Here is a 15,700-nt window from a genome sequence, read left to right on the forward strand (position 1 = left end):
ACTATCAGTGAAGTTTATTATGTTCAATCCTGATTCCTAAGTTTTATAATGCGAAAAAGTATTACATAAACATTTTCTTTTAAATATTTTTTATTTCCTCATGTAACATTTTCATTGAGGACATGCCAAAATATTGTTTTGGTATCACAAATGATCTAAATCTTATTAAATGGGAATATCAGTTCTACCTCTCTTTAATAAAAGATGACCAAATATATTACGGAATTTCATTAAGCTCTTGATAATAGATTGTTAGGGTATGCCTATTGCTAACATTTTACTAATTTAGTGTAACGCTAAGAGACAATGAGGATAAAATTAGAAGGTTAGTAAAGTATTAAAAACAAAATATGCGGCCCAAATGTAAAGAACAGATTTTTAGTTTCTAAAAATGTTGATTAAACCAATTCCTTCCCTTAATTACTTGAAGGAGGATAATGAGCTGGCATCAGCAGAAGAGTCCCCTACAGTCTATATTTAAGATTCGAGGTGGGGAGCCTGTTTAGAGGTGGAAAGGAGCTTAGAGGCTTCTTCCAAAACGCTAAAAGTATGTGCCCCACACTCCTTTACGGTTTACACACTGAAAGCTGTGCCTGTATCCTATGTGGAACACAGTGAAGCAAAATCTGTCCAATGACAGGGGAATGTTTTCCACCTCCTTTATAAATGCATGCAGTCTGTGCTCATGTATATTTACACAAGCCTGCTTTCCCTACAGGGAGGAAAAAGTCAGACTCATTGACGTTGCTTTTGACCCTCAAACTGAACTTGATACTATCAACGTACACTTTAATTAAAGATTAGTTCAACACTATTTTTTATTTAAAGGCTGATTCTGAACAAATGCCTTCACTGTTCAATTAAAAATAACATATGTATTAAACAAAAAATGTGTACATATTGCTTCTTTCTATGTTTGTCACAGTAAATACTTCTGACAGATGTTTCCTCTCTTTTCAAACACGCTAGGAGGTACTTGAGCCTTAGTAATTTAAAAATAGACATTAAATGCAGTTATATATTGTAAATAAGATCCACTGAGAATACAGCACTGTACAACGAAAAAAGAAAACTGTTACTTGATTAACTATCTTTCAAGCCTAAGTGATGTCAATAGAGTCAATCCATCTCTTTTCTTAATGTAAAAATAATAACTTTCTATATGGGTTAGAATGTCCTTAGCTTCAGATACCTTTAAGGAATGTGAATCCCTGGGACCCATAATTCATAGGAAATGTTCACTGTATGTTATTTAACTATTTATAAAATACCTACTACCTTTAGTTAGAATATGGAAGCATTATGTTTCTTTGAGTTAAAAAATGACCTTTAAAAACAGTACAAATAATTTGTTTTTACCACTGTTAAGGTTATGTTTGAACAGTTGTAACAACAGATCTCCTATGTGCTTCAAGAAGAATTTTTTAAAACTTAGATAAGACTTTTAGTCATGAAAACTCTGGAATGATCTTATATAAACTCATCTGCAAAGCTCTAAATGTCTTCAGTTTTGCTGTATTCAACCTAACCTCTAATTAACTTTTATATGCAAAATAAATTTATGTATCAGTAACGTAGATATAACATTAAGATTCTGGTTTGCAGTTCTCAAAGAACCCTTTGAAATTAGGACAACCCCCACCTCCCTCAAAAAAAAGCAATAGTGGTGAGCGACACAGTGTTTCTTTAGAACAGTGTAAGCTCACTTTTGTGACTTCTAGTCTCAACTCTGTCAATGGCTTACTCTGTGAACAAGAGTTATGTAAGATCTAAGTTATAAAAATTGTATTAGTTATTTTCCATTTTAAAATGTCTACTTTGAAAGCTTAGTCTTCATTACCCAAACAAATTATAAAACACAGTAGGACCCTTTGAGATAAGAATACTATCAGCCCCATTTTATACATGGGGAAAATGAGTGTTGCAGAAGTCCAGTCAGAGGGGCCCAAAGTCACAGGATTGCCGTGAGGCAGAGCTGGGACTTGTATCCAGGTCATTGACTGCAAAAGCCAAGCTCTTAACTACACTGCAAGGGGGTCTCAAAAACACCCTCAAGTACAGGCAGATAAAGTAAGGGAAGCAGGTGAGAATGTGACTGAGGTAAACTGGAGAGCACATGTCCAACTAAAGGCAACTGCAGCCTGCAGCTACTCAGCTCCAAAACAGTATAGCCAGGCAGACATGTTGAAGGTGAGAAATGAGACTAGCTAGCAAGCAAGATATCTAGATTGTGAAATCATCTGATTTTTAAAATGTTTTAAATATTGGATCAAGTCTTTTTCTTTAAAAATGTCCATTAAAGTGAATAAGAAGAAAAAAATCAAGTAATGCTAGCAAGGATATGGAGCAACTGGAACTCTCACACACTACTGGTGGGAATGCAAAAAATATTTCAGCCAATTTGGAAAATAGTTTGACATATTCTCACAAAGTTAAACACACACCACATTCAGCAGTCCCACTCCTAGGTATTTCCCCAGGTGGAATGAAAACCTATACTCACACAAAAATCTGAGCCCTAATGTTTTCAGTGGCTTACTCATAATCACCGAAAATTGGAAACGACCCAAAGGTCTCTCAACTAGGGAATGGATAAACAAACTGTGGTACATCCATCCAATGGAATACTACTACTCAGTATTAAAAAGGAATGAACTAGCAATACATGACACAACATGGATGGACCTCAAAAGCATTATGCTAAGCAAAAGAAGCCAGACTTCCGGGAGATCAGCTCGGCGCTTTGTGACCACCTAGAGGGGTGGGATACGGAGGGTGGGAGGGAGACGCAGAGGGAGAGGATATGGGGATATATGTATACGTATAGCTGATTCACTTTGTTATACAGGAGCAACTAACACAACAGTATAAAGCAATTATACTCCAATAAAGATGTTAAAAAAAATAAAATAAAGAAGACAGACTTAAAAGGCTACACACTGTATGATTCCATGACATTCTGGCAAAGGCAAAACTATAGAGAGAAAATATCGGTAGTTGCTGAGGACCTGGGGTTGACTACAAAGGGTCAACACAAGGGAATTTTGGGGGGGTGATGAAATGTTGCATATCTTTATTGTGGTAGCAGTTACATGACTGTTAGTGTTTTTCAAAACTGCTGAACTATACACTCAAAAGAGTGAATTTAAGTCTGTAAATTATACCTTAATTAAACAATGAGGGAAGTAGTTGACAGGTGAAAAAAAGCACCAACTCTATAAAACCCATTGATATAGATATATAACAAAACAATATATTTTCTTCACTGGTATGTGTGATTATTTTACAATATAAAGATAAGATGCCAAACTATTTGACACATTTAGAAAAAAGATAAGTATGATTTTAAGACCTACATCACGCTCAGTGAAATAAAATCTACGGCACTCTAAAACCAGATTAGACAAGAACTCCAAAGAAAGACATACTATAAAAATAGTATTTGGATTGTTCATAGGGAGTCAAGTTATTGAGATAGCAGATACAAAAAAAATGTTTTGCAAATAATGAAACACCCTACAAATAGTAAATAGAATAGTATGGTAAAAAGCACAAGTGTTAGGGTCAATCTGCCTGGCTTGACTCCTGTCTCTGCCACTTACTATCTATGTGACCTTGGACAAGTTACTTCAACCCTCTGAGCTTTATTTTTCTCAACTGTAAATGTAAAGTCCTCAAAGGGTTTTTGTAAAGACAAAATGAGAAAATAAAGTGCTTTTTGTAAAGCACTTAGCACTTAAGAAGTGCTAAATAAGGTACCTGTTACTAATTTATGTAATGTGGAAAATTGGAAGATTTTCATCTTCCATTTTGAATTTAATTGCAACTACTGGTTTCTTGCAGGAATTAGGACTACTCTAGAGTCATCAGAGGATTCGGAGATGCTGCTTAGAGTGGCAGTAGATAGGACAAGGGGGGTGGCCTGCAGTGGCTGGTCTTGTTACATCAGTCCTTTCTTTGGAACTTGACTGTTGGGCAACTCAGCAGGCAACTGGCCAGGCATTGTTAGCAGTGAAGTGCCTCTGCTGTGCCTGCACCTCCACCCCACCTCCTAAAGCAGCAGGAGACTCTAGCAGGCTAGGCTAGGGTGAGGTGTGTGAGGTGCCAGGGTGCAAAACATAAGGAGCCCTGAGCACCTAATTTGCCTACCCTAGTCGGCCCACCTTCCCTCCAGTATTCTTATTTCCACATCGCTCCCAACTCATAGATTTTCCACATTCTTCCCTTCCTCAGGGGGAAAAAATCTTTGTTTCTGCTTCCTTTCAAGCCTGAGAAGATGCACAGTTTAGTAACTAATCATTAGCCCTCACTATTGTTGTGTCCTAGATTATATATGTTTGCTACCTGTTGTGGATAACTTTCATTTTTGAAATAATTTAAACGCTGTTTTGTTTTGTTTTTTCTCTGTCAATACAGGAATCTCTCTTTGAAGGAATCTGAAAGCTTGCTGACAAAAAATGATGTATGTGAACCTCACCTTCTTCATAACTCAAAAGTAAAAGAAAATGTGTTTGTAAAACACCAGTAAATTCAGCCTTAAGCGATCTGAAACGTGTGACTCTTTACCTTTATAGTATTACTAGGCAACATCATCCTTTGTGGTTTGTAGCTTTATGGCATCTCATTATATAAGAAGAACCTTTTGAGTTCTTGTTTGATTTGCTTCTTTATAGAATCCGAAACAGTGCTTTCCAACTGCTTTATTCCTCATTACATACAATTCACAGGGGAAATAAAGGTGTGCTTTCTCATTCACCAAAAGAAAGTAATCCTTTTTTGAACCAACAGTATTTTGGTGTGCTTCTTTCTAAAGTGTAAATCGAACTACAGTTACTGAATGGGAATTGAGATGAAAACCTGAGGATTCTTTTGATTCACTAGTATACTTAAAGTGTGTGGAATTCTACACTCAAATACAATAAGTGCCACCATTACTATGCACTAGTCTGTAGCTCCAATTTTAAAATCTATGGTAAAGGATGAAATTATGTCAGGTATACAAGAGCGGTTTCATTAATGCTATTTTAAATTTGATATTCAGTCTTGACCGCAAAGAAGGTGTTTTAACGTCCTGCTCTTCCCCACGCAGGCACTGTTTTCAAGGATGGACTAATCACGTCGCTGGGAAATACGGGGCGTCCGCTCAGACTTCACCTCTGAAGGCGATGGGTCCAAACGGGCGGAAGCCACAGAGGGTCGGGGAGCGTCCAGGGCCCAGGCTTCCTGAGCGGCTGGGAACGGGCCTCGCGGGGCAGCGCCCCCTTTTCTCAAGGAGGCCGGAGAGAGCCCCTCCCCGCACGGCCGCCGGCCCCGCTCCCCGGGGGGGCCACGAGGGCTAAACACTTCAGGCGAGTTCCCCGCAGGGAAACTCCAAATCCGTCCAAATAGAGAAACAAAGCGGGGGCCCCTGGGGGATGGGTGAGGCGCCGGAACTTCGGGGAGAAGCGACCGCGACTGGGGGAACTTCCTAAGGTACCACAGACAGTGGGCGCGCTCGAGCTAAGTGCAGTTTATCTCTGGGCGGCTCAGTAAACTGGTCACGGAATCCCGAGGGTGGAGGGACTACGCTTTAAGCAGTTAGGGCAGCGGGAGACATTTACCTTGTGGTAGAGTGAAAGGTGAGCGCCTCGAGGCGGCACACTCCACAGTTCCTCACAGAAAGTTACGTCACGCTCAACAAAACGGCCGCGTTCCCGCCTCGGCTCGGCGCCGGCCTGGAAGGTGCCGGAGCTCAGACTGGGCCCGAGGCGGAAGGGCGGCGGCGAGGCGAGCTAAGTTGCGAGGCCGCGCTGGGGTCCTACAGCCCAGACCGCGGCTCTGCCCCAGCCGGCCGCCAACCCCGCGGGCGCTGGACGTGCGGCTCTCGGAGTCCCGCCCCGGGGAGAACCTGGACGCGGAGGGGCGGGGCCAAGAAGACGCCCCGCCCCCTCTGGCCCGGCCCCTCCCCGCCGGACGGTTGCATTAATGACTCTCCCGAGGCGGACGGGCTGCTCGGAGAGGACTGAGTCCCCTGCACGGCACCTCAGGTGCCTGCGGACGTCAGCTGGTCCTTCTGCGGTCATCCCACGCCGAGCTTGGCCAGCACGCACGCCTCGCCTCGCAGGAGCCCGCATAAAAGGCGCGTCCGGCCCAGGCTGGAAGCGGCCGTAGCCTTCGGCTGGACGAGGATGGAGTGACCGGCGCGGTCCTGGCCACGCAGAACCAGCTCGACGCTCCTCGCCTGCTCTCGCAGCGGAGCCGAACCTCGTACGGCCGCTCCAGGAAAGGTGAGGGCCCCGGTCCGACCCCCGCCGCGCTGCTCCCGGGCTTGGAGGGGTAGCGGGTGCCTTAGTCCCGGGAGAGGCCACCGGTCCCCCGCTTCTCCGGCAGAAACTGCACTGAGCTCCTGCCGTCGCCCCTCAGGTCCCCGGGCCTCGGGAGCTGATGGTGCGAGGGCGGCCGGCGTGGGCACGGCTGGCCCTGGCGAGGCAGGGCTTCCCGCCACGCTCCACGAGTTGACCAGCTTCATCTTTACTGCTGGACAGGCGGGATAGCGTTCCAGAAGCGCTAACAAGTTCCGAACCGGAGCTGTGCTTCCGAAATCTTTTTCCGCGGTAGCGTAGCCCTTCCGATTAATTTGTCGGCGGAAAGTAAAGCCGGCACCGCGCCCCTCCTCACCCTTCCAAGCAGCCCAGGAACACTCGGGCCCCACCACTCTCCCCAGACGCCGGGAGGCAAAAGCGCCCCAGTCAAAAGGTGCCCAACTCTGAGATCGCCTGGAGCCATGTCGGACGGCCGGGCACGGCGCGCAGGGGGAGCGGGAGGGCTGCGCCTCCCCGGGTTAAACTCGACCGGCGCCCCGGCCTCACCGCGCCTTACGTCCTTTGCAGGGCGCGCGGCGCCGGAAGCCGCTATGGACAGCGGCGGCCCCGCAGGCAGCCACCTGATCGCCAGCAACGAGCCCGCGCCACCGGTAGCCGCCACCCGAGACTCGAGCCAGGGACGGACCGGACCGGGGCCGGCGGGCCCAGGCGGCGGTGCGCGCTCGGGGGGCGGGAGGCCGGCGGCAGCAAACGCGGCGCGGGAGCGCAGCCGCGTGCAGACTCTGCGGCACGCCTTTCTGGAGCTGCAGCGCACGCTGCCGTCGGTGCCGCCGGACACCAAGCTGTCCAAGCTGGACGTGCTGCTACTGGCCACCACCTACATCGCGCACCTCACTCGCAGCCTGCAGGACGACGCCGACGCACCGGCGGATCCCGGACTGGGCGCCCTGCGCGGGGATGGTTACCTACACCCTGTCAAGGTAGGCGGGCAGGGCGCACTGCGGAGCCGAGGCCGGGAGCATGGCACCTTGACCGCGGGGTCTGCCCCCGCCTGGGCAGATACCGCCCATCTCTCACCCCTCCTTCAGGGTGAGGCGGGGAACAGATCAGGAGAGCGACCTTGGCCCGCGAAGTCACCCGTAGCGAGGTCCACACTGCACAAGGCTGCTCCTTGACGGTTTGCAGGTAGAGGGCTTAAACCCGGGCTGGCTTGGGTAGGGGAGTCTCAAGCCCCTTATAGGATGCAACCTACAGGATTCCTTTCCTAGATGAGAAGTTTCTTGCGGGTGCCTGGTGGGGTGCTTGGTTGCACGTCCTGATCATTTTTAGTGTCCGAGTTACATTTATGAGCCTTTGAGGGTTTTAAGTTTACATCATTGTTACCATTGTGGTGTTTATCAAATATTTGAAAAGTTTCAGGAATTAAACGGGGTGACGGAAGTATCTGCCCCTAACTAATGCTAGGAAACCAATGTTGAAAATTTTTTGTAAAGCTGGTAAAAACAAAAGGAGACGATTCTGCGTCCCCACACAGTAAATGTTCAGTCCGTTTTAATGAAGGTTAACGATCATGGACTAGACAACCACCAAGAATGTTAGAAAAACTATAATGAGTTTATGTGATTTTCATAATAAGTTAGCATATATGTTGTGTTCTGATTAAATATTCAAATTACATAATGTACAAAATTATCCAAGAGACTTCCTCTTGTATTTTTTCATTACATATGGGTAGAGTGGTCAGGGTTTTTGTTTAATACGGTATATATTATGATTCATTACCTATATTGCAGTATTTAGACTCTCATCATCCTTTTCTCCTAGATTTGATTGTTTTCAAATCTTACATTGATCAGGTTTTCTGTTCAAAATGGATCACCTTCCCTATGTTTTCTAAAACTAAATATTCAAATTTTTGATTCCACCATTCTGAAGCATTCTCTCTTTCTCTCTCTCTCTCTCTCTCTCTCTCTCTCTCTCTCTCTCACACACACACACACACACACACACACACACACACACACACAATTAGGACTTTGCCTTAAGTATATCAATGTTCAATAAATTATTGAATAATCATTGTCAAATTGAGGGTAAAGTACATCCTCTAATATTTACTGAACTTAAAATTCTGTGGTAAGGTTTAATAAAATTTACTTTGCACATTTAATCAACATGATGATAGACTCAAATTAGTTCAAATATTAAGTATAAAAATTTGAGATATCATTTATTCATAATTATGATAGATTATTCCATTCCATTCATGTGTTGTATAACCTCAGCTGGAAAGTTATTCATTATTAATTAAGGGGTTTTGTATTACTATTGATATTAGATGCTACTAATCTGTTAATATTAGATTGATATTAGGTACATTAGATTGCTATTCAAATATATCATTAATATTAGATTTCTTTTGACTTGACATTATACTCTAAGGAAGTTTATTTTAACATTAAGTAGGCTTTAATACAAAAGACATCTGTTAAATGCCTCTTTGTGGGAGAGAGAAATCAGATGAGAAATCCAGTTGTTTTTCACCTTAGTTTCTTGCAGTGCTTTTTTGAATGAGTGATGTTAAAACCATAATTTTCATGTAACAATAAGCTTAACAAGAGTTTTTTTGCCCTGACTCCCTTACCAAATGTTTTTGTAGTCATATAACTCTTTAAAGAAAAATTAAATCTCATTTGTCCTCTGAATCAATTATTTTTATTTTAAAAGACAATTCTAGGGATAATGAAAGAAAGCCAAAGATTACCTCTTAAAAATGAAATTGATGATAGTTGAACAAGTGACTAGTCTATTTTAAAATCATTTACTGAGTGCCTGCTTTGTGCAAAGCACTGTTAAGAGAGTGAATGCAATTAAGGGTAAGACTCGATCCCTGCCCTAAATGAGCATATAATAGAGACAAAGACAGATATATAAATAACAGTATTATAAGAGAGAATGTAGTATGTGCCATAAGAGAGGCTATAACCATATGCAGTGGAGGTGCAGAGGAAAGAGATTTTACATACATAATTGAAACTGCCTGTGACACATTATTTTACAGAGACTACCAAAATGCTTAAAAATTAAGTCTATCATTGATTAATCTAATGCCAAAAAATAAAGATATTCTGATTATTTGTACTTTTTGGTTTACATAGTTAAAGAGTGTTCCAAAATGACTTTTTCTGCCCTACAACGTAAGGGGGTCTTTACTCTGATCAAAGATCCATTAACAAGTATTTCAAGGCCATAATTTTGAATCATCAGTTCTTATTATCAGTATTGGGAATTTAGCACTGTTAGCATTGTTGGGAATTTACATTATGAGTACCTCAAATGAAACTGGAAGGTTTAAGAGACTGGAATCCCAGGGCATAGCCTAAAACAGCAGTTTTTATCCCTTCGGGATGTGAGCAGTTCTGATCAGCACCAGTGTCTGAAAGGGCAGTGCTTCTCCAAGGGAACAGGGGTATATTTCAGATACTTACATTGAAAGAAAAGCACAGATGGCTTTATTAATTGCATTACCCCTGGAGAATCATTGTTGATAATACAGATAAACAATAATTTCAAAAAATAAATACAAAGTTTTGTTATTTTGGAGTCATTTAACTCCAAAAACCAGGAATATATTTTTAGTCTTCAGTTTGAGGTTCAGTTCTGGTTAATTGTATGAGTTTGCTAGATTGTTCTAAGCTAATGAAACTACATAATTTTAAGTATGACTTATTAGGTAAAGTAGAGGTCAGGACTGTGTTAATCTACACAATGCTAAAACAGACCATTGAGAAGTAAAATGTAAATCAGTCACCTGGCTTTTTTGGCATGAGGCTGACATGCAACCTATCCAATATTGTATTTATATTTTTATTTCTGACTCTCAAAGCTATTTATGTATCTACATTAAATTCATTTGAATAAAATCATTTGAAAACGTTTTGAAAATCCAGGGACACAAAGTTAGTAAAAAGGGAAGTTTTATTAAGTCCATGAAAAATCAAGCAAAAATCCACATATACATTTTTAGATTTGCTTCATAAATTACTTACATACTAGCAAGGCTGTAAAAAACAGATGCCTTCACTTGTCTCCACTCTTGGTTGCATGATTTAGAGAGATTCTCAGTACAGTGGAACCCAGGTAACAGAGAGAACTAACAGGGAGCATTCAGCAGTATTTTTATCTTATTTATACTTAGATGTGTTTAATGCACATTCTCAAATTATTATCTACATTTTCAAATGTAGAATTCTCACATTACATTTGAGGTTTGAGCATGAGATTTTTATGCTCATGAAAATGTGGCAGGACTGTAAAAGATTGAAAAGCACTGGTTTATAATATGCCTAAAATTCTGCACTTGAAATTGATGACCTATGTGCTACACTATTTGCTATATGTGAATATTAGTCTGCTCAGGCTACAATAACAAAATACCATAGACTAGGTGGATTAAACAACAGAAATTTGTTTTCTCACAGTTCTGGAGGCTGGAAAGTCCAAGATCAAGGTGCTGGCCAATTCACTTCCTGGTGAGAGCTCTCTTCCTGTCTTGCAGCTGGCCAACTTAACTCTTTCTCAAAGAAGGGGAGCTCTCCCCCTTCTTAAAAGGCCACTAACCCTATCATGAGGGACCCACCCTCATGACCTCATCTAACCAAAGTTACCTCCCCAAAAATCATCACGTTGGGCGTTAAGAGCGTCAACAAATGAATTTGGGGGAACACAAACATTCAATCCATAATACCATGACACTGGATTTTTCAGTATAATGCAGGCCTTAAATATGATCTAACAATGCCAAATCCAAACATATAAAAAAATCCCAGGCTAGTTTCTAAAACACTTAATGTTACCAACTGGTAGCAGGGATCCCAAGAATAGGATCAACATGATATACCCAGAAAGTACAAGAATTCACATCTATGATTTAAAAAAACAAAACCTGAAATGGATTTGCAAAAATAAGTAACACAGTGTCAGTCTTATTACTGTATCAAACATAAAATACAAGTTTGTTTATAAAGGAAGATTATATAGGAATGGATCATTTAAATTCCAAGTAACACAGATGTTATATTTAATCTGTGTTAAAGTGTAGATTCCCAGCAGAATAATCTGAATTTAGGACTCTTAAATTCACTTATCCCATCTGGAGAAATAAAAATCACATGCCTACTTATTATGCCTGTGGCTACATTTTACATCTGGAATCCCAGTTTAGGTGACAGTAACTGTATTCGGAAGTATAAGGAAGGCTTATATTATTCCAGATAAGAACTGACTCTACCTTATACTTCTCCAAAGAGGTCCATTCTGATTTAAGTGGCCTGGAGTGTGACTTGGCCATCAGTATTTTTTAAAGCTCCCATGTGATTCTAATATGCAACTTGTGTTGAAAACCCAGAGCTCTTACGGACTTTGGATTGTTAATAATTGTACCTCTGTTTGAGCACCGTGGATCATCTGTGAGGCATTTAAGAACATTTCATGGTGCTGTGTAACCAACAGTCTGCCCATGAATGTTTGCTGGTGAAAAGAGCCTGCTGCTCACAGCATCATTTACTCTCTGGAGAGTGTGGGACCCCACTGCTGACCTTTAAGAGTTGCACTCTTTTAGTCTAAGGACTTATCTTTGTATTAAAAAAAAAAAAAAGCACTATTTCTCTGATTAGTATTCCAAGGACCTTAGAACTAAAATTATATGACCCTCCTCTCTTAAAAAAAAAGAAAGTCCATCCTAAAAGTACTACCTATGTAGTATATTTTTTCATCATCGTGCCTGTTTGGAAATTAATTGTATTGTTTGAGAGGCTGTCCATTTTAAAGGTAAATTTAGAAAAGACACCATCAGAATACAAATGTGATGATTACTGAAAGGTTAGAGCTGTGTGATGCCAGTACAAGCAGTCATTTAACCTGGATGTTCTAGCTATGTAACACCAAACATTCTAATATGTGCAACTTCAAGATATTGCTTTTAGCTAGATAAAATGTTTAGATAGTCGAATTAGTCACTTTTCATTGTAGTCCTTTGACAAATGTAGATGCATAATACTTAACACATATAACTTTTTTTTTTTAGTATTTTTTAAAAATTTGATTTATTTTTGGCTGCGTTGGGTCTTCGTTGCTGCGCGCGGGTTTTCTCTAGTTGCAGCATCCGGGGGCTACTCTTCATTGCGGTGCGCGGGCTTCTCATTGTGGTGGCTTCTCTTATTGCGGAGCACAGGCTCTAGGCGTGCAAGCTTCAGTAGTTGTGGCACACGGGCTCAGTAGCGGTGGCTCGCGGTCTCTAGAGCAGACTCAGTAGTTGTGGCGCACGGGCTTAGTTGCTCCGTGGCATGTTGGATCTTCCTGGACCAGGGATGAACCTGTGTCCCCTGCATTGGCAGGTGGATTCTTAACCACTACACCACCAGGGAAGTCCTACATATAACTTTTAAAAATATTTTTAGGGCTTCCCTGGTGGTGCAGTGGTTGGGAGTCCGCCTGCCGATGCAGGGGACGCGGGTTTGTGCCCCGGTCCGGGAGGATCCCGCATGCCGCGGAGCGGCTGGACCCGTGAGCCATGGCCGCTGAGCCTGCGCGTCCGGAGCCTGTGCTCCACAACGGGAGAGGCCACAACAGTGAGAGGCCCGCGTACCGCAAAAAATATATATATATATTTTTAAAGCCAGGGATCTTGTTTTAGGCTTAATTTTGTTTTAGGTTTAGTTTAACATTAAAACATTGTGGGTAGATATATTTTCCTACATTTAAATATATTCATTCTCCATGATTTTTTGCAGTTCTGGTCCACATGCACACGTATTATTTCATATAATTATAATCAAAGTCTGGGTATGTTTTTACTTTTATTATTAGCACTAATAATTTTATTATTAGCATTATTTACTTTTATTATTAACATTTTTTTGTGTCATCACTTAGACTTCATAATTATCATTGTTACTAGCTACATGATATTGCATTTGCATTGAGGTATTTGGAATTTTTAATATTACTATTATACACTATATCTGTCACACATACTAACTTTTGGATTCTTGTTTAAATATTCTTTTTCAGAAATGGCCCATGCGATCAAGATTGTACATTGGTGCTACTGGTCAGTTTCTGAAGCATTCTGTCTCTGGAGAAAAAATAAATCATGACAATATTCCAACAGACTCACAGCCTTAGGCTCTCCCCTGAGGGAGGCTGGTAGAAAGTGATGTCGTTGTTTTTAAATGATATGAAATAATTCTATATTTATTACATCAAACCTAACAAACATCATTTCTGAAAGTTTACATGTGAATCCATAGTTGGATGTTCAGATTTATCTAATCTAAATAAATGTGGAATGAAATAATCAGTCTGGTAAATAATGTAATAATAATAATGTAAAACACACAGCTTATCTATTCAGTGTGAGAGAGTCACTACTATATAGTGCAGGAGAAACTAATGGAAAAAAAGAAAGAGACATAGGAAAGCAAAGAATTGTGTATGTATCCAAAGAATACACACATTTTCTGTAGTATATCTGTCACAAACTGAAAAGCTAATATCTATGTATACAATCTTCCTGGTTTAAAAAAAATAAAAGCTGGGTTTGTAAAACACCAGTATTTCACTTTTGTGAAAACCAGTCTGTGCTTAATATTGGTCTAAGAAGCCGTTCCACTTGGAAGGTCTCAGATCATTTATTCAGTTTTAGCTGAATATGTGTGAAAAGACTGTTGAGGTAATATGACAATGCAGCAACTTCTATAACTATTTTTCCCTCTTAGAAAACTTGGAGTATTAGAAATGGTTTGCTTCCTAGGCCAGGGCTTGGCCACCTTCCTAGAGTATTATTAAATATCTTATTATGTTTCCAAATTGTGGAAGGCATTGGAAAACCCTGCAGCCCTGTGTGAACAGCAGACGGGTGTCACTGGGCAGCAGGGTTTGTCACCCTCCCCCCTGGTCACTCTATATCCACCCCACTCTCTTTGAGGTCCCGGACTAGGTAAACAGGTGCAGCTGTAGCCCTGTAGAGAGAGTGGCACATTCAGGCCTGTCAGGGGCCTCCAGCGAACCCCCGTGACCTTCACAGTCACAGCTTTGGCCAGGTCCCTTCTCCCCATGTCAGTTGCTGTTCACAGTCTACCTACTTGGCCCTTATGAAATGGGAGAAATCCTGTCTGATTTGGGAATTCTGGCGCTGATCTGCACCTTGAGGGGGTCTGAGGACACAGAGTGGCCATCCTGTGATACAGGATGCCCTGATTTGGACCTACAAGCAAGGAAAGCCCTCTGCTATGGGCCTCTCCCACTGCCCTGCACGTGAAGTGTCCAGGGAGCAGCTGTTCTGCCTGACTGAACCAGTGCTTTCAGTTTCGCCAGGAGCCTGGGGGGTCCTAGCTATGAAGTGGAGACATTTGTCAGGGAACACACTGAATCTCAGAACAACAGGGTGCAACAGAGACACCTGGAAAAAAAAAAAAATCATCAGTCTCTTTTGTCATGTCTTTGCTGATTTAGATTCCCTTTTATCTCCCCTGTCCAGGTGTAAAGTTCATTCATTTCTCGATAACCCACAGTTTTAAAGTTGCTGGGTTTCATCCAAGATTATTAAATAGAAATGTGTATGAATGGACTTGGTTGAATTAAGATAGCAGCAGAACCACCATTTCATTTTCTCCTCCGTTTAACTCCAGCTTTTGGCAGTGAAATGAAGTAAAAGACTATCTGAAGGCAAAAACTATCATTCAGTTGATTCGAGGATGATCATGTTTTGACTCATGTCTTACAGTTAGTTTGTAATTTTTATTATTTTAATGTGAATATACTCCTTGTAATGTGACCAAAGCATGTCTTTAAAAGAAAAGCCATACAATGAAAGCTGTCTACATATTAATATGTAGCAAAAATGTTTGTATATTTAAATATTTGTGAGTATATTTACCTACTCATATACCATTGAAAGGAATAAAAAGTAAAATGAGATGGATACAGCCATTCACTATCATAAGTTATTGGAATAAAAAGTGCTAAGAATAATCTTTTATCTTAAGGTATGAAATCAGAACTTCTTTAAAGTTACCTGGCACTGAACTGTAAACACTAAATGTGCTAGCAAGAATTTCAGAAAAAAATGGTTTTATCACTAATAATCTATTTGGTTATAGTTGTTAAAGCATTTAACTGGGGAAAAATTATGACTATTGTTGAATTATCAGACTTTTCTAAATCCTCCTGTTAAATCATTAGTCATTGTCTTAAACAGTATTACTTTTTATTTCTTCTTGTCCAGTTACAAATGTTTTAATGCCAAAGAACTATATTTCTGTCATAGGTTTTCATAACATTTTATTAAATTGCTAAATATGCTAACAGCTTTTGGTAGGTTGGGAAATCTGAGGTGA

The 15,700-nt window shown here is 41.2% G+C and overlaps 3 protein-coding genes across 4 annotated transcripts in view; 2 read left to right on the plus strand and 1 right to left on the minus strand.

Moving 5' to 3' along the window:
• Window positions 1-5,586, plus strand: part of PPP1R42 (protein phosphatase 1 regulatory subunit 42) — a 50,256-nt gene extending 44,670 nt beyond the window's left edge. Inside the window, exon 8 of one of the 2 annotated variants that reach the window (XM_027127962.1) lies at window positions 4,417-4,537. In XM_027127962.1, coding sequence (XP_026983763.1) covers window positions 4,417-4,430 — 14 coding nt within the window. In that variant the 3' untranslated portion in view covers window positions 4,431-4,537. Of the gene's footprint in view, window positions 1-4,416 lie in introns of both variants that reach the window. The other variant, XM_027127963.1, reaches the window with a different exon arrangement.
• The window catches only part of CSPP1 (centrosome and spindle pole associated protein 1), a 197,028-nt gene extending 191,277 nt beyond the window's left edge, over window positions 1-5,751 (minus strand). The window contains exon 1 of the mRNA XM_027127955.1: window positions 5,601-5,751. The gene's annotated coding sequence lies outside the window, so the exon portion shown is untranslated. The remainder of the gene's footprint in view (window positions 1-5,600) is intronic.
• A 215-nt stretch (window positions 5,752-5,966) lies between these two features.
• On the plus strand, window positions 5,967-14,829 carry TCF24 (transcription factor 24). Its single transcript, XM_027127965.1, has 3 exons — window positions 5,967-6,266; window positions 6,870-7,282; window positions 13,374-14,829. The coding sequence occupies exons 2-3, from the start codon at window positions 6,893-6,895 to the stop codon at window positions 13,485-13,487; spliced, it is 504 nt and encodes a 167-aa protein (XP_026983766.1). The 5' UTR covers window positions 5,967-6,266; window positions 6,870-6,892; the 3' UTR covers window positions 13,488-14,829.
• The last annotated feature ends 871 nt before the right edge of the window (window positions 14,830-15,700 follow it).

Source organism: Aethalodelphis obliquidens, unplaced genomic scaffold (assembly GCF_003676395.1).
Source record: "Aethalodelphis obliquidens isolate GAN/ISIS:26980383/991018 unplaced genomic scaffold, ASM367639v1 scaffold33, whole genome shotgun sequence".
Taxonomy (NCBI): domain Eukaryota; kingdom Metazoa; phylum Chordata; class Mammalia; order Artiodactyla; family Delphinidae; genus Aethalodelphis; species Aethalodelphis obliquidens.